At 46.3% G+C, this 27,231-nt stretch overlaps 1 protein-coding gene across 2 annotated transcripts in view; it reads left to right on the top strand.

Annotated features, from left to right (window-relative positions):
* The window catches only part of LOC144119106 (monocarboxylate transporter 2-like), a 47,687-nt gene that overhangs the window by 8,210 nt on the left and 12,246 nt on the right, over window positions 1-27,231 (top strand). For both annotated transcript variants that reach the window (XM_077651820.1, XM_077651821.1), the window contains exons 2-3: window positions 9,136-9,260; window positions 16,034-16,180. In XM_077651820.1, coding sequence (XP_077507946.1) covers window positions 9,158-9,260; window positions 16,034-16,180 — 250 coding nt within the window. In that variant the 5' untranslated portion in view covers window positions 9,136-9,157. The remainder of the gene's footprint in view (window positions 1-9,135; window positions 9,261-16,033; window positions 16,181-27,231) is intronic.

A 27,231-nucleotide genomic window follows, 5' to 3' on the forward strand; every position in this document is an offset into this window, starting at 1 on the left:
GAGAAGGAGACCAAAGGAGGACGAGTGAGCCCGGCGGATAGTGTACTGGGCGATGCCGGCGGTCGTAAACTGACTTCTGGTAGGTCTGAGATGCGGTGAGCCGGTCTCGGGCGATTTCACGGGCCATAGTTGCTCGGGAGATGGCGTCACGTGCATACTCTGAGGTCGAGGCAGTAGAACTCGGTAGTAATGTATCCAATGGCAGCGCAGGATGCCGACCAAACAGAAGGTAGAAAGGAGAATAGCCGGTGGTATCATGCCGCGACGAATTATAAGCAAATGTTACATAAGGCAAGGCAACGTCCCAATCGCGGTGGTCGGGCGAGACATACATGGATAGCATATCGGTCAGAGTCCTGTTGAAGCGCTCGGTAAGCCCGTTCGTCTGGGGATGGTAAGCTGTAGTGAGCTTATGCTGCGTGCCACAGGACCGGAGGATATCGTCAACTACTCGGGACAAAAAGTAGCGGCCGCGGTCCGTCAGCAATTGGTGTGGAGCGCCGTGGTGAAGGATTACGTTCTGCAATAGGAAGTCGGCGACATCGGTTGCGCAACTTGTTGGTAACGCACGCGTGATAGCGTACCGGGTCGCATAGTCGGTCGCGACAGCAATCCAACGGTTGCCGGAGCAAGACGTCGGAAAAGGTCCGAGAAGGTCGAGTCCAACACGGTAGAATGGTTCGAGAGGTACGTCAATAGGCTGTAGAAGGCCAGCAGGCAACGTTGATGGTCTCTTCCTGCGTTGACAGAGGTCGCAGGAGGCAACGTAACGCCGAACAGAGCGGTAGAGACCAGGCCAAAAGAAGCGGCGTCGGACCCGATCGTATGTGCGGGAGACGCCGAGGTGGCCTGCGGTCGGTAGGTCGTGTAGTTCCGCTAGGACAGATGAACGGAGACGGTGGGGAACGACTAGCAGGAGCGGAGGTCCGTCAGGACGAAGGTTGCGGCGGTATAGGACGCCATCCTGAATGACGAACAGTTGCAATGAAGGATCTCGGCTGGCACAGTTGAGGCGATCGATGAGAATACGCAAGGAAGAGTCTTGTCGCTGCTCGTCCGCGATGTTAACCAGATCGGAGATAGCGAAGAGGCACGGGCCGAGGTCGTTGTCTTCAGGATCAGGCGGCTCTACAGGGTGCCGAGGCAGGCAGTCGGCGTCTTGATGGAGACGCCGTGACTTGTAATGAACAGTGTAAGAATACTCTTGGAGGCGCAACGTCCAACGTCCGAGCCGGCCTGTGGGGTCTTTCAGTGAAGACAGCCAACAAAGGGCGTGGTGATCGGTCACTACGGAGAATGGACGGCCAAACAGGTACGGTCGGAACTTAGCTACAGCCCAAACAAGAGCTAGACACTCGCGCTCTGTAATTGAGTAATTTCGCTCAGCTGTAGAAAGGAGGCGGCTGGCATATGCAATAACGCGTTCTTGCCCTTGGTGACGTTGGGCTAGCACGGCGCCAATCCCATAACCGCAGGCGTCTGTGCGAACTTCAGTCGGAGCCGACGGATCAAAATGGGCCAGAATAGGTGGGGAGGTGAGTAAGTCGACTAGCGAAGAAAAGGCCTCCTCTTGGGCAGGGCCCCAGGTAAAAAGGGTGTCTTTCTTTAGAAGGTCGGTCAGGGGGCGAGCGGTGCCGGCAAAATTTTTGATGAAACGGCGGAAGTACGAGCAGAGGCCGACGAAGCTGCGCACATCCGTAGACGACTGGGGAATAGGGAAGTCCTTGACGGCTTTAACTTTAACAGGATCCGGGCGGACACCAGAAGCGTCGACTAGATGTCCGAGAATGGTGAGTTGGCGGCGACCGAATTGACATTTCGACGAATTGAGCTGTAGCCCGGCTCTACGGAAGACAGAAAGAATGCTCGCCAGTCTTTCGAGGTGCGTGGTAAACGTGGGCGAAAAAACCACAACATCGTCGAGGTAACATAGACATGTGGACCATTTAAAGCCGCGAAGCAAGGAGTCCATCATTCTTTCGAAGGTAGCTGGCGCATTACAGAGACCGAATGGCATAACTTTAAACTGATATAAGCCGTCCGGTGTGACGAATGCCGTCTTTTCGCGGTCATTGTCATCAACAGAGATTTGCCAATACCCGGACCGAAGGTCAATTAAAGAGAAAAATTTGCCTCCGTGAAGGCAGTCCAAAGCATCGTCTATTCTTGGGAGTGGATAGACGTCTTTTTTTGTTATGTTGTTTAGGTGCCGGTAATCAACACAAAAGCGCCAGCTGCCGTCCTTCTTTTTAACCAGCACAACTGGTGAGGCCCAAGGGCTCGACGAGGGCTCTATGATGTCTTTACTGAGCATCTTGTCCACCTCTTGCTGTATGATGGTGCGTTCTGTACTGGACACTCTGTAGGGTCGTCTGTGAATAGGAACTGCGTCACCGGTGTTGATGCGATGCGTGACCACAGATGTTCGAGCCAAAGGGCGGTCATCGAAGTCAAAGATGTCGCGAAAAGACGACAGAAGATACCGAAGGTCGTGAGCTTGCCCTGGTAAGAGGTCAGCAGCAATCATTTTTGCATATTCATCAGGTGGTGGGACGTCAGAGTCGCGGCAGTTCGACGAGGGTGGGACGCTTCTCACCGCCGATACGACGCATTCGGCAGCAGGGCACAGCGTGGCGAGCGACATACCTTGTGGGAGCGGCTGAACGTAAGAGGCAAAGTTGAGAACCGGAAGGGACGCTTGATTTGCCGACATGGTGACAACTGTATGCGCAAGGGCAACACTGCGTGTAAAGGGCACATCAGGAACCGGAGTAATGATGTAGTCACCATCGGGAACTGGCGGGACAGAGGAGAAACGGACATAAGTGGCGGCATCGGGGTCCAGGCGGACAAAGTCGGCGGTGCACAGTCGCTGAACAATTGGATCCGGTGGCTCTGAAGGAACAGGTAGAGCGAGTTGAACGATGCTTGTGGCGCAATCTATAAGGGCGGAATGGTCGGTGAGAAAGTCAAGGCCGAGAATGATGTCATGAGGGCAGTGTTCGAGGACAGTGAAGAGCACAGAAGTATGGCGGCCGGCTATTGAAACACGAGCAGTACACATTCCGACGACAATAGATATACCGCCATCTGCAACACGGACCACAGTTGAGGGGGCAGGAGTGAGCACTTTCCTTAGGCGACGGCGAAGACGAGCATTCATGACTGAGACGTGCGCTCCAGTGTCGATCAGAGCGGTAACAGGGACCCCGTCCACGTCGACGTTAAGAATGTTCCGATGAGCATGAAGAGTTAAAGGAGGGTTTTCTGGTCGGGTCGTCAGAGCAGCATCACCCCCAGACGCTGCAGCCATCAGTTTTCCGACCGGGAGCGGGCATATGGGGCCGGCGACGAAGGGCGGCGAGGTCGGGGCGATGGAGATCGACGGCGCTGAGGTGACGACGAACGGTTGGTAAGCGGGGTCTGAGCGTGGTGGCCAGAAGAGGTCGTTTCCGAGGGCGAGGGAGAGCGGCGGGAATATGCAGAACCCGGCGGGTAGCGGCTGTAGGTCGAGGACGGACGGCTTCGGCAGTGTCGAGATATGTGGCCAACTCGGGAGCAGTTAAAGCAGATGGGCCTGTCATCAGGTGTTCTCCATTCATCTGGATTGCGGCTGCGTCGAGGGTAGTATGCACGTTCAGAACCGAGCTCCGGGGACATGCGGCGAGCATATGGGGCACTAACTGAGCAAACAGGTTGAATCCCAAGATTGGCAAATTCTTTGCGAACGACAGCCTGTATAAGGGATACTGCTGGAGTACTGTCTGTTGCGGGTGGATGAAACGCAACGGGGAACATTGCCTCTACTTCTTGGCGCACAAGTCGTGTCAGGCTCTCAGATGTCGGCAGACGGCTCGGTGGAGTCGAGTCTACACAGGACGACGTCGCAGTCGTATTCGGCAACCGCGTGAACTGCGGAGAAATTCGGCGGCTCTTCGCTTGTTCGAACCGGCAGCATTCCTTGATGATTGCGTCAACCGTTCCGCAGTCCTTGTATACAAGAAGGTTAAAGGCGTCATCTGCGATGCCTTTGAGCACGTGACCTACTTTGTCGCACTCTGACATAGTGGCGTCGACTTTCATGCAGAGAGCTAATATGTCCTGAATGTATGATACATAGGACTCTGTGGACGTTTGTGCACGGCATGCGAGCTCCTTCTTCGCAGCGAGCTGACGCCCGAATGGCTTACCAAACAGGTCACAAAGCTTGCGCTTGCAGAGATCCCAGCTGGTGAGTTCATCCTCGTGGGTCTCGAACCATACCCTGGCAGTGCCCGTCAGGTAGAAGATGACGTTGGCCAACTTTAGGGTCGGGTCCCACCTGTTGTGTGTGCTCACGCGCTCGTACATTGCGAGCCAGTCCTCCACGTCGACGCCGTCCGTTCCGTTGAAGGTCCCAGGATCTCTCGGATGGGCAACGATGAACGCCGGGTTGGCGGACGCCGACGGAGCGGCCCCTTCGCTGGTCATGGTTGAAGAGCCGGCGAGCTGACGACCGCTGCGGAGTTCCGTTCTTGCTGTGGCTGTACCCCGCACCTCCACCAATAATGTTACGTGAAGATGTGCACAACAAAAGGGAAAAATATATTTACAGGGAAACAGCTTACAGCCACGCAGCCGAACAACCGGGCACGCGAAGCCCAGCCGCAGAAACGCACTTCGTCCTCTTCGCGTTCCAAGCGCGAGCGCACCAAGCACGAGCGTTCCAAGCACAAGCACAACCGTAGCAATATATATATATATATATATATATATATATATATATATATATATATATATATATATATATATATATATATATATAGCACCTTATTAAACTTTAAAGTATAAAAAAAATATAATGATAATATTCTTTTTTCCCAAGGGGATGATGGAGCAGGTTGTAGGTAAAAGCTACTCGTAAACGGCAGCTTGACAAAGGCCCACAGCCCCCCTCCACAGGGCAACAATGGCAAAGCAGGCACTCACAAATATACATAACGTCTCTTCGCAATCTCGCAGAGCCAAAAATAAGGGGATAAAAAAAAGAACTAGAAACAACGAAAATAGGACAACAACGAATACAATAAATACAGAGGGTACAAAGCAGTACAATAAACTCAGGATTAAATATAGACATTATAGGAATACAGGTGCAGATTTTAAGAATGAATGCAGTGAAGCGGTCGTAATTCATGTTTGGATATTTTAAGCAGGTCAGACCTAGATTTTTTATAGCTGTTTGTTAGTGTTGAAAGTGTGAAGGAAAATGTTTCCATTGCATAGTTGGTTCTAGTAGTTCGTACAATCCACTCTACTTTATGACGGGTACGGTAACACACAGTGCTCTTTTCCAGTTATGACAACTCTTGCAGAGATTCAAGATGATATTTTAGTTCTCGCTGGAATGCAAGTGGTAGCTTATAATTGTAAAGATTGAATACTGGTATTATGTTTGCTTTGGGGAAAAGGCCTTGCGTGTGACTGTTGCATGGTGAATTAAAAGTATTCTGATAAGCTTTTTTTGAAGTATAAAGATCTTTTGCAAATTTGTATACGTGGTTGTGCCCCAGACAGGAAACAGTAATTATGATGAGAGTAAAACAGGGAATTATAAACTTGACGCGGGAGATATGATCTGTAATGAGAAATAATGCCAACTGCTCGAGCTTAGTTAAAACAGCATCAATGTTACTCTTCCATAGCATGCTCTTAGAAAATGTAACTCCCAGAATTTTAATATAATTTGTGATTTCTATTGATGCACCACCATAAATTAAGCTTACATGAGCATTTAACTGCCTGGATTTAGGTCCAAATATCACAAGTTTTGTCTTATTAACATTTATGTTTAAATGGTTCACGATTGACCACGTTTTAATCTTGGTAAGGAGAGAATTCGCGCGATTGTGTAAGATATGGCAATCTGAAGCAGATAAAGTTATACTACCGTCGTCGGCATACAAAACGTATTTACGCTCAGCAGAGCGGTTAGTAAGATCATTGATGTAGATGTTCAAAAGAAACGAACCAAGAATTATGCCCTGAGGAACACCGTAATCTATCGATGTTAAATCAGTATGGTAGGTTGAACGAACTGCTGTCGAAAAACTGAGACATGATTTGATAAGTTCAAGAAAATGTCCTAGGATTCCATAAATTTCCAGTTTCTTCAGCAAAGTGGAGTGATGAATACAATCGAATGGTTTAGAAAAGTCGACATTAATGCCTAGTACTATGTTCTTTTTTTTCAAATTTGGACAAAATAAATTCTTTCTGTTCCAGCAAAGCTAATTTTGTCGATTTGTTCTCACGAAATTCAAGTTGAGTCTCTGAAAGAAGTTTGTGTATATCAAAGAACGAGCAAAGCTGATAATAGATAAGCTCCTCCAAGCCTTTTAAAAATGAGGGTAAGACAGATACGGGTCGGAAATTACTCACATCATTAGGATCACTCTTTTTGAAGAGCATAGATACTTTAGCGGTTTGCATTCGTTTTGGAAAACATGCACTCGTTAGGAAATGATTGGTTTGGTTTGGTTTATGGGGGTTTAACGTCCCAAAGCGACTCAGGCTATGAGAGACGCCGTAGTGAAGGGCTCCGAAATTTCGACCACCTGGGGTTCTTTAACGTGCACTTACATCACACCGTACACGGGCCTCTAGAATTTCGCCTCCATCGAAATTCGACCGCCGCGGCCGGGATCGAACCCGCGTCTTTCGGGCCAGCAGCCGAGCGCAATAACCACTCAGCAACCACGGCGGCTCAAAGATTAAAAATATTGGTTAAATATGGACATAAGAGATTCAACACATATTTCACCGGACGTGTCTGAACTCCTTCAGCGTCGCAACTTGAACTATTATTTAAAGAAGAAAAAACTGCTGTAACTTGGTCCTCTGTTACAGGGCTTAGAAAAGCAGATGAATTATTTCTAACGGGCATAAAATTGTAAAAATCATCAAGTATCCTATGATCAGAACAATGAAGTAAATACTCAATAAAGCAATCTGCAAGGGCGCAGCCAGACACTTCACAGTCATTTATTCAAAACTTCTCGATTCCAGATTAAAGTTTCGTGCGTATAAAAACTGTTCAACTTTTTCATACGAGGTCACTTTTCTTTAGGCAACTCTGGAATTCAGAATAATTGTATCTAGACCTGCTTAGTTTAACCTGCTTGTTTTATTTTTTTCGGAACTGCTTAAGTTGCTTTAAGGTATCAGGATCTTTTCCTTTTGTGAAATGATAGTAAAGCATATCTTTAGCGTTGATTTTTCGGCGTAGTTCTGGAGTTATACAAGGCTTGCGGATTTTTTTAGTATCTTAAAAGTTTTTATTGGAAAATGTCGCTTGTAAACCTGAAGGAACTGGTTCATAAACTTTTGGTATCCTTAATCGGCATTTTTTATCTCCATTACCGAGGTAAAATCTGACTTCAGTAGATCAGTCTGGAAGCTGTCTAAATTTTACATACTAATAGATTGAAAAAATTGGTGGTCGGCTTTTGTATCGTTCTAAATTCTGCTTCCTTACCATAACAAATATCGGAAGATGATCGCTAAGACCACATGATATAGCTCCCGCTGTAATGTCTGTATTATCAAGATTGGTCACAAACAGGTCTAGCAGTGTTATATCGTCTTTCGTAATACGGTAGGTAATGTCATTGCATTACCGCAACCGTTTGATGAAATAAGCATTGCCATGTTTTTTGTTCGTTAGTGTTTGCTAACGTATCTATATTAATGTCGCCGGCCGACGTGACAGAGTAACTGTTTGCAGAAACAAAATCGAGAAATGGCCTGTAAAATAAGAAAAAAGTTTGACACATTTCCATCTGGGGGCCGGTAACAAACAGAAAACACATGCTTATTTACACGAACTGATAATATTTCAAAATTTTCTCGTAGCACACAAAAAGAAGGAAGCAGTTCACAGATTACACTAAGCTTCATCAATAACATGACTCCACCATCACGACGATATTTACGATTTAAGCAGGACTGACAACATGAAAACCGAAAGTTATTCTGATCGTCTTTAAAACAAGTTTAAGTTACCATGAAAGCGTCGAACAAAAAAGAAATACTAGAGATTAGACAATCCATTTCTGTCCCTTGTTGCAAAGTGATCGACCGTTTAAAGGAAGGCATCTGTTTCAATGCTAGCTACAGTTTCCTTAAGCGGCATGAGCTCGTCTAATTTTTCATTTAGAGTAACAAGTAGGGATTTAATGTCAGCTATCTCGTGAACAGCCAGCTTTTTACATTGATTGTCTCCTTTTTGCATGTGGGACTTGCACATTTCTGCTTCGCTGACTCAGATTTACTTTTGTACTGCTTTATGGTCAGCCGAGCCGAGGTTCTGAGATGGTACACTTTGTTACATACAATACATGTGGCAAATTTCATCGGGCATAAATTTGTTATTTCATGAGAAACAAAAGTCTGTCGACATCGGGCGCTACAGACAGCAGTTTCAAGCGAAACAAAAAAAAAACCGATAGCAGAATACTAGTGCGGCGGCAGTGGCAGGAAGCAGCACATACTCATAAAAGCAATCGCAAGGGACGACACCAACCTGCGAAAAAGCAGAGCAGCGTTCAAGCAGTGGTCTTTCATGCTGCCGCTGCCGCAGAGTGCTGGGCGATCCGAGCAGTCCGTAATTTATCTTGAAAGGTGGTCGCCTGTCGCGTTGCTGGTGGTTGCAGGCAGTTCGCAGATCCGGGTAGTTCAGCCGCACCTGCGCAGTCGTGTTTTTTCGTCAGCTTCAGTGTGGGCCGCGATGGAGGCGAAACTGCAAGAAAGCAGAGCAGCGTTCAAGCGGTGGTCTTTCGTGCTGCCGCTGCCGCCGATTCGGGCTGAGATCCCTCAAAGCCGTTGCTTTGGACTTCCTGGTGAATAAAATCTGTAAGAATGTCTGCATTTGTATTTCCCAAGAGTGATTGATTGATTCATTCATTTATTGAATGAATGAATGAATGAATGAATGAATGAATGAATGAATGAATGAATGAATGAATGAATGAATGAATGAATGAATGTGTGTGTGTAAAGTCCCTTTGCTGCATGTCAGTACAAAACCTCTAAGATCTTTAAGCATTACCGCGCTATGGCGCGTGAGAGCGTGGACTTGTTCGATCTTTTTCGCAGGAACCCCTAGTTCCGCACTGGAATGGAAGGCAGGGTGCCCAAGAAGGGGCAGCGGAGTCTCTGGAAATGGGGCACCGGAGTGCGCCAGCACGGTCCAGACAGCGTTCACAGCTGGCTTGTGGCTGGTAAGTGGTTGAATGCTTTGAAGCAGCATTTCTCGCAGTGCACCTTTTCTTGTCACATTTACTGAAGTGCCGCTCAAAACGAGTTTTCGCTGCTCGAAATTTTTTGCCACGTTGCAGAGCTTACAATGCGCCTCTTTCTAGCTGTTGCATTTCGTGCTCGAAAACATATTTGTGATCGCGCAGATAGGAGTTCCTTAATAGAGGCTGACGTCTACTACCGCATCTGCACACAGAGGAATTCCTCTGAGACTCATGACGCCGCTTTGCAGAGGCATTCTGACGAGGCGTTTGCCCTTAGATATTTCGTCTCCATAATTCCAAGCGCTGGTTTCGGGGACTCCTTACGTAGTTAAGGGCATGCCAGGCCTCCACCTACACTAACACATCGTTTTCCCTGACCGCTGCATAGGCGAGTGCCCGTGGTGCGACGAAACATCGACACATACCACGTAACGTAGGAGTGTAAGGGTCCGAAACCCTCGGATATCACAATACAATGGGAGACCACTCTTCTCTGCCCGGACCTCACGAAGCAACGTGAGATCGTTGCACAAGCAGAAGCATCGGCCAAGGCCACTACTGATCCGGCTGCTGATCCGGAGTACCCGGGTTAATTCGAACCCGACCGCGGCAGCCGCGTATCGATAGAAGCCAAGCGCTAAGGCGCCCGTGTGCTGTGCGATGTCAGTGCACGTTAAAGATCCCCACGTGATCGAAATTATTCTGGAGCCCTCCACTATGGCACCTCTTTCTTCCTTTCTTCTTTCACTTCTACTTTTATTCCTTCCCTTACGGCGCGGTTCAGGTGTCCAACGATATACGAGGCAGATACTACGCCATTTCGTTTCCCTCAAAAAACCAAGCCAAACCAAACCAAGCCAAGGCCACTGAGTCTTGAGATGAAGACTCCAACCGTTGTACATTTTTCTCACAGTCGCCATTTTCATGCATATAAATGTTTTTTACTGCTACTAATACTATAGGCTGGCAGATCAAGTGACATGTACTGAAACACACCTGTGCACTAGAGTATGTCCCTTTTCAATAGGGCCCATCAGGGCTGAGCCATTTTGCCACTGCGTTCTGCCTGTTGCATTATAATTAGCGCATGTGACAGACGATGCTTAATGAACGCCACAGAATTCCGTCCACGTCTAGAATGAAGAAGGACCGAGAACGATGGAGAATTACCTTTGATTACGGGTTGAACGTGCGCAACAATATTCGCGTTAAATTATGTCTTCTGCATTTAGCACGCAAGCTGCGGCGCCATGTGTCAGCAGGAAAAATGTGAAGGTTCCAGGGCAAGACTTTTCACCTGGCCAATGATAGTACGCACAATAGATGGAAGAAGACAGTGCGGTTTCACAGTTGACGTCGCGTGCATATGCGCACCTGCATCAGCAGAAAGTGACGAACAGAATAGACATGTCCTATAAATGAAGGATGTTTAAGGCCGGTGAGCAGGGGCCGTATTCCGAGTTTGTGTCATAATAAAAAGCGTCATAATTTGCCGCAGCGGCCAAACCTGATTGGTCGAAACGCCCGAAGCGGATGTTGTGGTTCGCATGTGGCGGAAAGGGTCGAAGGAACCGACGTCGTGACGTCAAACACGTAGCGGATGCTCAATGGCAGAAAACTTGGCGGGACGCTAGTAAGTGGAGCCTCTCGCTCCGAAGTGAAATCGTCGATTTTACTTCGTTTTTTGGCACGTGAGCTGGCTATAAACTGGGCACGGGTCTTTCGCTTCGTCTTCTCTTGCCTATAACAAATTTCATGGAAGATAAATTTGGCCTGCCTTTCATTGCGTTGAACGATTTGTTATATCCAAGGGCTAACGAGCACCGGTTTGTTGTGGCATCCGCGGCGCCTGCGGAGATGATTAAGGAGGCCAGGTTGTTCTAGAAATAGTTTTCATTCAAACCGGATGGCGCCACTATCAGCGTAGTTATCTCGTCTGCGCACGTTGAATGATTTAAAATCAACCATAATGTCCCTCAAAATACTTGCGTTTACTGCGCTCAAACGTGCATTTCGTGTTCTAGAACACTATATTAGCTACTGAAATTCCCTGCATCATGATCGTGTACATGTGTATTGCTTCGCAGTGTGAAAACGCTCTTGTGCACGGATGGTCAGTAGCCAGTGGGGCGCTACTACACCAACGCGTTTGACATGCCAGAGGTAGTTTTTCAGCGTCCCTTACGGTTATCGATAGCCGCGGTGGTGCGATTTTGCATTGAGCTCACGGGTTAGCTTACAAGTTAACAGGCTTACAAGATTTAAGGCATCAGTGTTGGCATGTGTGCGCTTCGCATTAAGTGGAACCTATGAAAATTCGTCTGCGATGTCTGTGAAGAGAAACAGGGAAAGAATTTTTTTGGTTCATCCTTTTATTTATTTGCTACAGAAAAATTAATAACCTAACAGCGGCATCACGTGGTTCTTGCTGTGCCTGCATAAAATGAATGGTAAATGTAAATTACCGTCTGCGCATCCGTCCGATCACACCAACAACTTACGTTGAGCGATGTTGCAGACGGCAAGCCGTCACGGCGCCTTGGTACGGCACAACGCGGAGCGCGAATTGTGCAGCGAGTGAGTGCATACCACAAATGTTTCTCTCTATTCTCTTTTACCCTCAAAATAAATGTAAAACGCCGGGTTGTGCGAACACGGTGGCTACCGTTTATGTACCATCGACGATCGACGGCTGTAGCCGCCGCCTTCTGTCACTGCAAAGCCATGCGTATTGCCTACAATACTATCTGCTGTAAGTACACCTCCAGCCTTTACGGTAAAATAAAAAATGAACCTTATCTATTGCTTTATTTGTTGCAGTCCATTTGGTAAATAAAGCAGTTTTGATAATACCTGTCTACTGGGAATTTGATGTGAAATTAATCTTGTGGCGGAAATTTTTTCCTGTCGCATTGGTAGCGTTCCATTTCTCGGGAAAGAGCAATAGCGACACTGGACGTTTCGCTGCGGCTGCCGCCACGCAGTGACATCCTGCCGTCGCTCACAGTAGCAACCGAACCGACATCCGCTTCCGGCGTTTCGAAAAATCAGGTATGGACGCTGCGGCAGATTATGACGCTTTTTATTATGACACAAACTCGGAATACGGCCCCAGCCCGAGATGTAGTAAACTTCAAAAGAAGCGCTCCCGCATGACTGGCGAAGATCACCACAGATTGCCAAGCCATGAACCTGTGAGGAAGCGGCCGCCAGTCTTAGAGATCGCCTCATCTTGACCCTTCAGTCGTCGAACTGTCGTAGTGCCTAGTGAACAATTTGCGCTTACTTGATCTACGTCTCTCGCGCTTTAGGGTACTTCTGGTGCAAGATCTCTCTGTGTATTTTTGTCTCTTATGTAGCCACTTGTATGTATTGATTTGCTTTGTAGCATACTTGCACGTTTTTGATCAATGGTTTACAGTTCACCTGTATTGCAACTCCGCTGTATAAACTTCGTTTTTGTTTGTGAACATTTGACTCCTCCACCCTTCTCCATCGCGACCGGCGAAAGCTATGCATGGAACGACCACCTCCTTAATCACTGTTAGTGTACTTCCGGTTCAGCTTGTCAAGTCGAGGGCATCGTGTGAGGGGCCGGAACAGCTACCCCCCCCCCCCCCCCTCGTTCTAAGCACATCTGAAAGCGTACACCACCAGTAGGCATCTGCACCTAGAGTGCGTGGCGCAGTGTGTAGTGCTGGCGCGTTCGGTCTTGTCGTAAGCAGTATAAAAGGGAAATATTTAAACTTGACAACCCGCACCGAAACCATTTTAATTGGCTATTAAGGGTGTGGTCGTTCTGTGCATAGCGTTCGCCGGTCGCAATCCAGAGAAGTGGAGTCAAATGTTCTCTAGCAAAAGCAAAGTTTATACAGCGGAGCTGCAGTACAGATGAACTGTAAACTATTGATCCAACACATGCAAGTATACTACAAAACAAAACAATACATGCAAGATCTCTGTCGGTATTTTTTCCTCTTTTATGTAGCGACTTGCATGTATTCATTTCTTTTGTAACATACTTGCATGTGTTGGATGAGTGGTTTCCTGTTCCCCGTGCACGCAACCGCTCGTTTCAAAGTTGTGGTCATCAAGCTGCTTCCACCACTGCTGTTTCTTAGGAGTGCTGAAGCTTGCCCTCAGCACCAGGAATTCGTGGACGTCCGGAGAATCCACGCATGGCCACAAGCTTATGTGCTAGACGCAGTCGCTTGCCAGATGCGTAAGAGGGTCAATCCCGGTTGTTTCTTCTTTCTTCTTATAACGTTGTCTATCGCATTCGGATAGTGCGTCCCTGCATAATCGGCAGGAACCAGAGCCGTCCTCTTTGCAAACGGTTAGGCTGCTTGTGGTGCGTAACTTACGAGCAGTTATCACGTTCATGCTTGCATTGGCGGGGCATGCTGGCGTAGCAGCTGCGGCCATTGTAGCAGGCGTCTGCTAAGAAATACTGCAGCGCGCCGCCGCCTTTCGTGCATACACCTTATAGGATGCGCAGGCTTTCATTAATTCTCATCATGGTGTCTTGCACCAGCATCTGAGGTACTATTCAGTTACCGTTGCGAACAGTCGGCCTTGCATTAATAAGAATAGAGAATGAAAAAAAGCGTGTCTTCACTAGCAAGAAGCCTGATATCTCATGTCACAGCTTAGCATCATACAAAAATTGGTAGCACAATAAAAACTGCACAAAACATGTCAAGTGGCAATGCAAGCAAGGGCAAGAGAAACTAAAAAATACCAGAAACCATTGGTGAGTGCGGAAAAGGCAGGTCTGTGGGTAGGGCTCCATGCCTGGGAAGATTTCCGAGCTCGGAGAGTCGCCGGCAGCACAGCTGGTGGCAGGCAACCAAGAATAAGCAACAAAGTGGAAATAAATACACAAACCATCACCAGCGGCAAACGATTTGAAAGCGGGCCGCGCAAGCGAGTCATAGAGCAAAAAGCTAGAAATCCTAAATAAGTGTGCAGTTGCATCGCCGACAGTTGCAGTGCTCAGAAGAAGAAGCATCGACACCTACAGCTCAGGAGAGACGCTAGACCGATCTCACATTGACATAAGACTATCTCAAATCCTGTTCCAATGGGAGAGCACACATAAGGCTACAAATTACAAGGCGAGCAATATGCACCAGGCTTTCAAATGCGATTACAGTATCCGGAAAATTTAGTGTATCAAATATTACAGCGTGAGCACTAATCATGAGTACCAATCCTGAGCAAAATAGTGCGCTGTCTGTTCGCAGCTACACCCTAGTACGAGCGCTCCGTCGCGCGGCAGTGCCCGCTCATCGTGGTCTTCTATGTAGAGCAAAGCCATCCGATGGATTTGAGCCCTGGACAAAATTGTCCGTTGTATGTTTCCTTGTTTATTCGCAGGTGGTCTAGCGCGAGCACTCCGTCCCGCGGCACTTCTCGCTCATCTTCGTCTTCTACGGTGTGCAAATCCATGATTTCACACTGATTTTCGCAGCGCTAGCATGCGACAGCGTAACACTGTTGTGATATCTGGTGGCATTTTTATTTACCACGGAACATTACTACTAAACGCACAGACTATGAGAACAACACTTGTCATGCAGGATATATGGCCTTCTTTTTTGGCGCACATAGCATGCAGACTGCCTAGCCCGTGTGAATACAGATCAGTAGTAGAGAAAGAGCGGGACTCATCGGTCATGTGAATCATCAGGCTTAGTAAAACCGCACAGGAGTCTTCGGTGCCTTTCCAGGTGAGAAGGTGTCGCAGCGCTGCCTTTGTTCATGGCTTACCCGTTGAAACTGGCCAATGTTGAGAAAGCGTAATTCTTGTCGTTGGCTTCCAAAACACACTCCTGCTCACCTTCCTATTGAATGAGTTCTTCTTCATACTTGTGCGCCGTGCAAGCACTGAAACAATGCCTCAAAGAGAGAAATATTTCAAAACGTGAGGCGTCGTTTGCGATGTGATGGCACCCACGGCGGCACTTTTGCGCCGTTGAAAAATTGCAACTGACGAACGAGCTCTTTTAAATCATCAACATTTAATATATGTTCACAACAACGGCTTTCTAAGCTTTAAAGTTATTTTTATATTATTTACGAATAGCAAAGCGTTTTAGTGACTTCAGCTGGCATGCCGTTTGTAGAAGATGCGATGCTGTGATTCATTACCCGGATTTAGGGTGGCCTGGATGTCAAAGCAGAAGACTGGGTGCAGAGGACGCTAGTGACGGAACGCAATTTCGTTTTATGCCAGCGAAAATCAGTAAGTTGCGCAAAAAAAAGCGAAGAAATGCACCGGGTCTCAATCTGGCGAATGTCGCGCATATTTTGGACGCGAGGGGCACGAAGAAGAGCAGCTGCGATGCATTAAATTGCGCGACACTGACACGCTCACCGGAGATCATTAAACTTAGTTTAACGAGCGGATTGCTTTGATATCAAGAGCGTTACGAATTTACATCGATACTTGCGTCCCACTTTAGTATTATATGCAGCGGCTCGCACTCGCCGCAGCCTGTGCGCGTGTAGCTTCACAAGCAAGAGTCCACAAGGAAGCGCTTCAAGGCAACCGTGTTTTCGACTGCATATCGTTGCGAGAAATATGAGTATCTTGTTTTGGCACGTACTCGAGTTCAAGTTGTCAGCCTGTGCGGCTGGTAATTGTTTTGGAAGTAGCTTCGATCGTTCCCATGATTTGATTCTATAACGAGTCATGTTAGGGGTGGTAGGGCACCAAAATATGCTTGTGCTGTTTTTATCTTACACAGGTGCCTGCGCGCTGTCCAGCTGTTTTGCAATGGCCGGGAGGCGTTCTTCAGGGTTCCTGTTTGTCGCTATACAGGAAGCCTTCCAGACAAACAAAAGCGATGGCTCGTGGCCTGTTATGGTCATGGGTGCGGTTGTTTACCTTGCTGGTAAGAAAAACTATTCTAATTTCTCGACATCAAAAGCAGCCCTTAATATTCTCGTGTTAATCTTGCAAACGCACTTTCTCAAGCGACTTTTACCTGATGGCCGTCCCATCATCCCATTATTCACGAAATTAGACAAGTTATGATTATTGATATTATTATTATCATTATATAAGTATATTTACTGAGAGGTAAAATCTAAAGGCTGCATGGGCCTGCGCACTGACGTGTAGCCACGCTGACGCGGTGATAAAATTGTTATACGAAGAGTTTTAATTGAGAATGTTGGGATAAAAATAGTTGTAAACTCATTAAAGTTCCCTGCAATGCGAAAGTAAGCAAGAAGCACGCAATAGGACAATATGTATAGATGCCAGCAATATTAATGGGAAGTTTTTGTTACTTCCTTTTCTATAAAGGAAAATCCTAAGGGGCATAGGTACCGTCTCTGACAAAGGCAAAAAAAATGGCAGTGGTTCAGCTCTGGTTAAACCTGGAGTGACGCGATAGCTACAGCTGACCGAGTGGAACTTGGTCACGTGACGAACCACGTGATCAGCCACGGCGCGGCGCCGCCGGCAGCTGCTCCGCACCACGTGCTCAACAACGCGACAGCGTGGCGGCGCAGCCACAGGGTGGCGGCGCCGACACGCTGAAGGCTCGAAATGCTACTGTAATGTAGGTATCACTACAAAAATGATTATGAAAGAGCGCGAATAGGGGCATTCAAACTGAAATAAACTGCAATTAATGTCAAACACCTCTGCATCGTGCAGTGTCTAGATGTGCAAGGCAAGGTGAGCTGTAGCGATGGAGACTAGGAAAACTGGGAGGAACATAACTGAGTTGTGATAACGGCGGAAATACCGCAGTTCAGAATTTTTATGCAAACATTCTTCCTTAACCAAGGAACAAGAAACCCTGCAGGTTATGAATATGAGGAGGAGGAGGAGGAGGAGGAGGTAGATGAGCAGGATATAAAACCAGGGATCGCTGAATGGAATGAGTGAGTGCGGAATGAACGAAATGACTACAGCCAAGCCCCCCCCCCCCCCCCCACCCCCCGCCCCTGGAGAAAAAGATCTCATTATGAAGCCCCAGAACATTAAAGTCTGAAAGAGGCCTAACAAAACTGTCACAGCTATACGTAGGTAAAGAAAACCTGCGAGAAGTATTGTTATCTCAAGCAAAACGAAGTTTCTAACGCGCCTACCGATAACCTCAAAATGAAGGAATTAGGCCTCCTGGGCGACTGACAAAACGCAGCTTTTCTAGATGAAAGATTGCTATACACGGGTCAGCAAGAATTTTCATCCTTTCACGCTATCATATTCTGTCTTTTGGCACAAAGAGCGTGAAAAGACACAGAATAAAGAGACAAAAACACAGCACTAGCGAAGACTTAACAAACTTTATTCGCCACGGAATACTGTTCATACGCATGAGAGGCGGATGTCGCAACGTTAAATTTATATATGAAAGGTTTACAGACATGCAAGAATATGCATGACAAACAGTTAACATTTTAGCTGTTAAGAAATGCGATTTCACTATCGGTTAAGTACATGCTCGGTTTCTTGATGCACATGTCCCGGTTTTTATTGATGTGATATGATTATGATGACGTGCTTCTTCAGTCTATGCTTTTTCGCGATTTTTGTTCCAGTGCATCGTTACGAACTTGCTCTACTTCTACAACACATATTTTGTCTTGCTTTCAAGTCAAATAGCACTGAGAAGCTGCCGCCCCCGTTATAGGCCGCCACTGTTTTTGGAGCTGTCACGATGTGCTGCAGGAGATGTGCGGCCATAAACTTGCAGTTCTGCGTTCTCAGCTGCAGTAACTTTGCGCTCCCTCTTGTTTCCGCACTTCATAGGCGACGACCTGAACCCGGGTGACTCAACTTTGTAACGCTCATGCTGACTTTTATTCATGATGAAACGCGAGGAAGACAACGATTAGCGAACCGGCTATCTGAGCCGAGTCGCTAATTTTGAGACTTCCTTCTCAGTCTGAGTACTCTTACATCTTTCCTGGCTTGTGTATTAGCCGCGCGACGAGCTGGGGCTCCAGGCTCACCGGGAGAAACACGTCAAGCGATCCTCTGGGCGCTCGGCGCCGTACCCGCCCCGACGCGGAACGTCTCCTCTGGCTGCCCTCCATGCTGCACTCATGGAAGCAGTGGCACCCTCTGCTCTGGTGGCCACTGTAGCTCCGCCAAAGACAAAGACGCCGCAAACAAGAGACTGTGGGAAGAGCAAGCCACCTGCTAGCTCTTGGGCGATAGTACAGAAGAGATGGACCAGCTATCTTTCACTGTTCTATCCTAGAAGAAAAAAAAAGAGCTATTGGTGTTCCCGTAGTCATCAGGCCTGCCATGGAAGGAGGAAGATTATTTGAAAGTGAACCCCAACATCGTAGCGTCGGCGGTTGTATCGGCGGCTCGAGAAAATATCAGACATCGAACTAACAATGATGAAAGCCTCATAGTTACAATTTCGTCACTACACGCCGCCAACCACCTGCTTCCCGTCACTCAACTTTCTGGAGTAGCTGCGGAGGCCCGCTTTCCTTAATCATACATGGCTAATTATGGGAAAATTCAAGATGTTCCAATCACGTACGCAGACGAAGACCTACAAGAGTACTTTCGCAACCAAGGCGTCATCTCAGTACGGAGACTCACCGCTTACGTTCCTGAGGATCCTGGCAAGATCAGAGAGGTACGTCGTAGAACAGTTATCTTGGAGTTTGCCAATGATTCAGCACTGCCTAAAAAGTAACGCTTGGTTTCTGCACTTACCCTGTAACTGAATATGTTGGGGCAGCAACACAATACCACAAATGTGATAGGCATGACTATATCTCTAAACATTGCACAGGCCTTGTTCGTTGCAAAGCCTGTGCTGGCCCCCATTCGCACAAGCAATGCGCATCGAGAACACAACCTGAGTGCGCGAACTGCAATGACCCGTACCATGCTCCATATGGATGGTGTATTAAAAAGAAAGCTCCTTCACTCGCACGCACTAGGGAGCATGTTCAAGAGAAACCGCCCAAGCTATATGAACCATCACCAGACCCTGACATGGTGTTCACGAATACGCCAGACCTTAACCAAGATGCATCAACGTAAAAAGACAAGAGAGCTGAAAACACAAATGCAGCAGGAGCAAAAAAGAAATATGGCAATCCCGCGGATATACTGCCTACTTCAGTGATGTAGGAGCACTCGACACAAGCCCCGACAAATGGCCACTCTAGCTCTCAGCCTAAGGCGCCGCAATCCGAAATTACAATCAACGAAAGGCAGTAAAATGGAAGCACTGAGCAAGTCCTCACAAGTCTACTGATTCCGACGCTTTTTGCAGCCATCAAAGCTCTTGTCCGCGCCAACCCCTCATCACGAGCTCCCGCAGAAGTAGAAGCTGTCCTTGCAATAGAGCCGTTGGTATCGGCCTCCTACGCTCCGCAGGGGGTAATAAAAAACATCAATAATCATGGCTTCAACAGCGAGAGCTTCACCACAGCTGACCATCCTCAGTATCGTTCGCACATGCACTATTTCTAAGTGGAACGTTTGCGGGTTACGCTCGAAACTCTCCGATTTCCGGCAGCACTTGCGAGCGTACCACTTTCCTTTCATAGTCATCTCTGAATCGCACGTGGAAGAAAATTTTCTATACGGATGCCACTTTCACCATTAACAACGACCAGATGACGTCAGCAGATTGCTAATAGGCTTTCGCAAAGATGTCCGGGCCTTCTAGGTTGATGCCTCGCCTCATTGACAACGAATAGGCGTGCGTGGTAACGCTAATTGGAAAACAAGCGTGCACTCTGACTTGAGTCTATATTGAGCCAGGCAAGCCATTTGATGTTCTGAGGCTTCAAAACTTGATAACAAGGACGCCCTCTGCGCATACTATTTGCGGAGACTTTAGTGCCCTTTGTTAGCACATGGCGCAGTCCACTAATGTACGCGCAGTGGAGCGTTCCAGGAAATCTAGGAACTTCCCCTCTGCGTATGTTAGTGGACTGCGCCACGTGCTAAGAAAGGGAAAGCGAAGTCAGCAACCCGCTGCTGCTGCTGGCACACCTTAGTCACCCCTGAAGAAGGAACCGGGTTGGTCCCAAAATGCTGGGTAAAGTTAAAATTATTGGTTGGCGGCAGTTTTTTCTCTCAACTAAATTTGGGGCCGCTCACATAAATGTGCCCGAGGAGCCAAGCGTGCAGAGCCTCTCTCAGCACCCTCAATTGAGCCGCTAAATTATGGCAGCATATCCTACCTCCCAGTCCTGACAACTGCCAACAGCATCGATGTGACCTTTATAAGTTCTTCATTTGCCAACAAGTTTGCCTGGTGCGCCATTTTAAAAGAACGTGGAAGTGAGAATTACCTAGTCCTCATATCAGCTATCCGCCCACTGATGGCAAAAAAGAAATTCCTTGCAAAATCTACACACTGAGATGCCTACAAGGACAGTGGATGCAGAGGAATTACTGCCGCAACCCGGAATGAGGAATTCGCTTGTACTTTCAGAAAGAAAGTACAAGCGTTAAAGCTAAACTTATCGCAAACTTCAAATGATGAGCTATTCCAAAGCTTGTGTGCTATTCGGAAGCGAGGTGAAAAAAAAGCTTTGCGCACGAAAAACATTGATGACATTCGTGCCTTCCAACAGGGACACTCACACATTCGGCGCTATTTGGATAAACTCAATCGACAAAGATGGCGTGACTTTCGTTCTACGCTGGATGTGCGCCAACCAGTAAGCAAAATTTGGCGGATCGTTAGAGGTATGCGTACGCCACTTCAGCAACTTCGCCCCTTCGCTGCGCTCTCTCTGCAGGAACGAAAATCCCTAAAAAGTTTCAGAAGAATACTGCAGGCTGCTGCCAGCGGGATTATGGCCTTTGACACTCTCCAGAGTTGCTCAATCAGGCATCCCACAGGCAACACCGCCAGCGTTGGACCTGCCTTTCACAACAGAAGAGCTAGCCACAGCTTTCGCGGAATCAAACAGACGCCAAATCAAGTGACCTATGACGCAATTTCAAAGCTACCCCACAAATCCCGTCCTCGACTCCTGGAATATTACAATTCTTCCTGGATGACTGGTGAATCCGCACAGAGTAGAAGCTGGGTAAAATTGTGCCTGTTTTGAAACCTTCCAAGCAGCCAATAACCTACGCGTCCCTCCGGCCCATCGCCCAACTGAGCTGTGTAGGTAATCTTATGGAGCGAATGATCTGCAAATGCATCACTTGGTTCTTCGAAAGCCGAAATGAGTATCCCCAAGAAATGAACGGGTTCCGTTAAAATATGTCTCCGACTGATGATGTCATCGCCCTCGTCTCATCACTAGAAGAGTACCTACAAGCTGGGTACATCTCGATAGCCGTTTTCCTTGACATACGCGCCGTTTTGACTATTTTTTTCACCAAGCAATTCTCGCAATCATGGCGAGTCTTCGCCTTGGAGGGAAGCTGTACAAATTGTTTGGACACTATTTAAAAGAATGCAAAATTTTTATGAGCCCTCCAAATGGCCCAACGCTGTTTCACGCGGAGGAGAGGGGCCTACGTCAAATACCATTGCTCAGACCTCTCCTTTTCATTACTACTCATATACACATAACAGGAAACCTTCTACGAGGGGTGCGCATAATGATTTATGCAGATGGCATCTGCATCTGGAACGCGTCACTTTCATGCTATCTTACCCAGCAATATCTTCAGAGAGCGTTATTGCACGTCTCGATGTACCCGGCCTCGATGTCTTCGTCTCTCGCGTGAAAAAAGTGTTGCCAGGGCTTTTACAAGAAAACAAATGACGAGATATCCGGTCCTCTTAGGTGTACGACAATTACCTTATGTGCGATCACAGCGATTCATAGGCGTTGTGATTGACAGTGATCTCTCGTGGTCACCTCAGATCAAAAAACATCACAAGAGGTTCAGTGTAGCGTCGCAAGTTTTCATGTTCGTGGCGAGAACAGGGTGGGGCAGCAACTGTCGTTCAATCGTTCTGCTTGAAAAAGCCTGCGTTATAGGAAACTTGCTCTATTGTCTACCGGTGCTTCAAACATAATCTCCAATAAGCAAGAAGATTCTCGGGGCCTAGCGAAACAACGTCATGCGGATATATTTCGGCCTTCCAAAGGGTTCCTCTGCATCAGGAATAGTTGCGGAAGCAGGCTGTCTCCGGTTGAATGTGATTGCTGCCCAGGAAACAATTCGTACCCACCTCTGCGTTGTAATCCTAGCGAAGAAACACTTTTAACACTATGTCCACCTAACTCACTGCAACTCTCCCTTTGGCCGAGCTGTCCAGGGCCTACCCCTGCCCATTATTATTCAGCCATAGAAGCTAGTATCCCTATCCTTTCCTCGCTGTACCTTCTCATCTCTAAATGTGAAGAAGTTTATTCCAGGTGCCAATGCAAATAGCTGCATGCCACAGGCAACGCTTCTGCAAGCTACTCTAGCCTACTTAGCCAAGAAATATACGCACCACACCCACACTTTCATCGAGGGTACAGCTACTCAAGAAACCTCTTCCTGTGGCCTTTATGTGCCCTCAACAAGCCATGTCCTTTCTTACCGGCTGCAGCGGAAGACATCCTCTACGACAGCTGGGCTTCATGGCGTTGAAGAAGCTGCTTCCTATACCTTGGGCCGAACCCCCGGCCGATGGATTATCTTTACCGCCTCCATACCATCCCTGCAGATCCGGTCCAGCCAGCTGAGGAACACCAATCACCAGCCTATTTCCCTTCACATCATTTGGTTATTGTCGTAGGTCACTGACTAATATCTGTGGCATTATGGGCAATGAAAAAGCGCACGAAGCGGCCCGTAAAGGACACCAACATCGGAGATACATTCGGATCTCCACGAAATCTGATGTACCCCAATTGGCTAAAATATTTGCTTCTGGAGAAACGTATCGGCTCTGGAGCTTGCCGACACATCGGTACCACTTTCTGTGCTCAGTCGACCCACATGTTAATGTTGAAGTTTATTTGCCAACAAATAGTTACATAGTAAAAAACCTGTCCGCACAAGCATTGATAACTTTTTGTTCAACAGCGCAGCATGGCAAAGTGGCAAGAGCAGACATACTACACATTTCAAATGAATGCATAACTTTATTTCCACAGCACATCATACAATTGCTGAAGAAAAGAAACAAACAACCAAATAGTAAAGAAAACATAGTGACCTTTAAAATAGATGTTGCATTCTTTTACAGGTGGCTTTCACCGACTAGCAGGTATACGACAAGAATGCTCATATTTATTTATTTTGTTATTTACCTTTTATCACCCTATCTCCTACCTTCAGAAAGCTGAAAAGTTAAGAACAAAGCGCACAGTCAAAATACGCACACAGATTTAAATTATTGGGCTCTGAACCCGTTTCTGAACTAGGCTCCTTGCCTTAAATACAGACTGTGGTGGATTTCCAATAGGTGATTTATTAGAATAGAATCAAATGCGATATCCCCTGGTCCTTTTCCGGTAGTATGAAGCCACGCTTGGTAAAACAGGTCTTTCCACCACGCGTAAGTCGCCTTGTTGAGCTTTTTTATTTTGAAAGGTTTGGAGAAGTTTTTATGTAAAAAATGGACACAAGAGACATATGTAAAGCCAAAATGCGTAATATTTGCATTATTCCTGTTCAAGTTTTACTTGTGTCACTAGTACCATATGGCACGTTACGAGCAATTCTTTGCAGTATACTATTAAGGACATAATGCCTACATCTAGAGGACCAACTGTACACTGTTTCTCCATACCGCAATGCTGACTCGCCAAGCTCTTTAAAAATCATCAAACATAGTTGTAACTTGCACACTGATCTCAGCCTGTATAAAACAGCACCCACTGCTCTCAGCTTTTTCGCTACATAGCGAATGTTGTGAGTCCAGGACAAAGTTTCATCAATATGCATTCCTAGGTATGTAACCACAGTATACCTGCACAAACTACTGCAAACGCAGTTCTCACAATTTTCTTTGCGCATATTCATTTGTCCTGAAAATTCAACTTTCTTGTGGGGGTGGCGAAAACAAATAAACCGGGTCTTATGATTATTAACAAAAATACAGTTCCTGTCAAACCACGTCAAAATTTGGTACATATCATTTTGCATGAAGGAAACATTGTCGTTGTAGTTGGATCCAGAAACAAGGAGCGCAGAATCATGAGCACACTGGAAAATCATTTTTAGAAAGATTAAAAAAATGGCCGTGGTTTAGCTCTGGTTAAACCTGGAGTGACGCGATAGCTACATCTGGCCGAAAGGAACTCGGTCAGTCGAGTTGCCTTTCCCCGCTCCGTTTCGCTGGGCGTTCCTTCTTCATCTTCGTCCCACTTGACATGGCGCATGCGCGCAGCTGTTGCAGCTGTTAGTCTCCGCTCCGCCGGCAGCAGCAGCAGCTCCGCACCATGTGACCAACCACGTGACAAACGGCCGCACCACTTGATCAACCCACGTGATCAACCCACGTGAATAACGGCGCCGCCATGGAGCTCAAGTGGCGCCACGCTGAAGGGTAGGTTGAAGATGTAGCGTAGTGTAGTTATCGCTATAAAAAGAAAGGCCCCAAAAATTTACCCTTAGAGCATCCCAGATTTGGGTGGCAGTAGAGGGCTGTTCACATTTCTTCATTCTGACAACTTGATACCTTTGGTGAAAATAATCAGAGAAAGAGCAACTAATAAGGTCCACGAAAACCCATTGTCAACAGTTTGTAAAGGAATATTTGGTGATCTATAGTATAAAGCGTCTTTTTCAGGTCTAGAAAAATGCCCAAAACAAGTTTATTAGCATCAATGTCCCAATTTACAAAGTCAGAAATTTTCCAGTAATGTAATAGTACTGCGGGAAGTACGAAAGCCATGCTGCACATCACTCAGGAGGCGGTACTTTTCGCAACATTTTCTCAAGAATACAATCCTCTAAAGGCAAAATAGCAATGGGTCTGTATTTTCGCAGTTCTGCTTATTCCCACCTTTGTATATTGGTCTGTGTACTGAGAATTTCATTCTTGCAGGAATTTTTCCAGATTTTACAATGTCTGATAGTATATAAGAAAGTGTAGGTTTAAGCTTATCAAAGTTCATAATAAGATCTCTCATTCTAAAGGCATCATAACCAGGAAGCCTGACACAAGAAAAACTGATAACGGAACTCCTCAGATCTTCTTCACTTATGTCTATCATATATGGCGAGTGCAGATTCGGGGTGGATTCAGAAATAAACTCAGTTCCTAGAGCGCTACCTTCTTTTGAATTATTGGTAACAGAAGCGAATGATTTGTTAAAATCTTTAGTTAGTTCCTGTATCTTTTTACCCGGAAATTTTTTAATTATAGTATCATCAACGCTATTTTCATCTTCCTCCAACCAAATGAATTTAAAATATTTCACGATTTACGAGGATCATTCTTAGAAGCATTAAGCTGTAATCTATAATTTTAATTTTTAGCCCTTCTTAACAATGCTTATCATTTCTTCCTAGTTTTCCGCAGTTCCTGCTGTAACAGTAAGTTATCCGGGTTCTTCCTACATCTTTGCCAATTTTTCTCTTTCAGGAAACTTGCTTCCATTATCTCTTTATTAATCCATGGCTTATGCACTTTGCTTCTTTTAAAGTTAACTTTATTTACAGCAATCTTATAGAAGGAGCGCAAAACAGAAACAAGCTTTTCATATAGCCTGAGATGGTCCAACTCAATGCGTGTATTCCAGTTATATCAGTTGATCAGAGCATCTATTTTCTTATCATCCAGAATAGTAATAGTGCCAGATAAACTCTGTATTTCAGAGTCGATAGAGGAAAACAATGTTAGTGCTAAGAAGTAATTATCCGCCACTTTTTGCTGAACAACTCCAGCTATCGCCTTTTGGCAAGCTGTACGGACCGTTAGGGGATCAATGCATGAACGTGTGACTTTATTACCAAGATGTTCTTCTCGAGTAAAGCTTGATATTTTATTCTGTAATCGCAATGCTGAGATGACGTTTAGGTAATCGGCCACACAGTGGCTCTCCATGTAGGATATATCAATATTGAAATATCCCACTAAGATCAGGTCATCCAATTTATCAAGCTGCGCTAAAAGTGATTCCAATTCATCTAAAAAAATCACAGATTTTCACGGTGAGATCGCACATATGACGATGCATTCAGAAGCACTTTACATTGTGAGAAGAATGATCTCAAATTCGTTCACACAAACAGTTTTCTATCGCATAGCCAAGAATCTCGAACGTAAATTATCAGCCCACCACCCTTTCTGTCTTCACGACAAATACTGAACTGCTGGAAATGATCCATTTGATAAGTTTCCTCTACGGAACTGTTTCCATTAGTTTGTTAAAATTATGACATCGAAATTATGACTATACTTATCCAAATATAGATGTAACAAATCCTAGTGATTTTTAAAAGCTTATGTAAACATGCATTGTATTAAGGTTAGCTTGAAGGTTTTCTGTAGTAGCACATTCCTGCCTAACCATAAGCCAGTCATGGAATGGACTTAAAGCTTGGTGATCTATACTTATGCTAAATTCAGGAGACTGTCCTCATCTCATATCTAATTGAGTTCACGCCGTCCTCTTTCCTCTCTAAAATATCACCATTGCGTGCCCACACATACTTATAACAGTTGTCTTTTGCCCATTTTTCCGCAAGCCAGAGCAGTTTCTTGGTGTTTCTGGTTATGTTCTCATTGATATAGATATCCTCTTTTTTTCAGGTGAAACCGCTTACTGGTCCAAGCATTTCTAATCTGTTGTTTCGAGAAATTCACAATTATTGGCGGGACGCCACTTTTTTTTGTCTATGAACCGTTTCACTTTCTTCTGGTTTTGTTTGCTCTATATTAATTTTTCCAGCCACATGCTCAAGAATTCCGCAAAGATTTTCATTCTGGTCGTGCTCTGCACTATGAACATGAATATTTCTTCGCCTAGATTATTCGAAGTCATGCATCATTGAGTTCACCTGCGCTGTTTCCGCCTTTTGCTTTTTCAG

Source organism: Amblyomma americanum, chromosome 2 (genome assembly GCF_052857255.1).
Source record: "Amblyomma americanum isolate KBUSLIRL-KWMA chromosome 2, ASM5285725v1, whole genome shotgun sequence".
Lineage (NCBI taxonomy): Eukaryota > Metazoa > Arthropoda > Arachnida > Ixodida > Ixodidae > Amblyomma > Amblyomma americanum.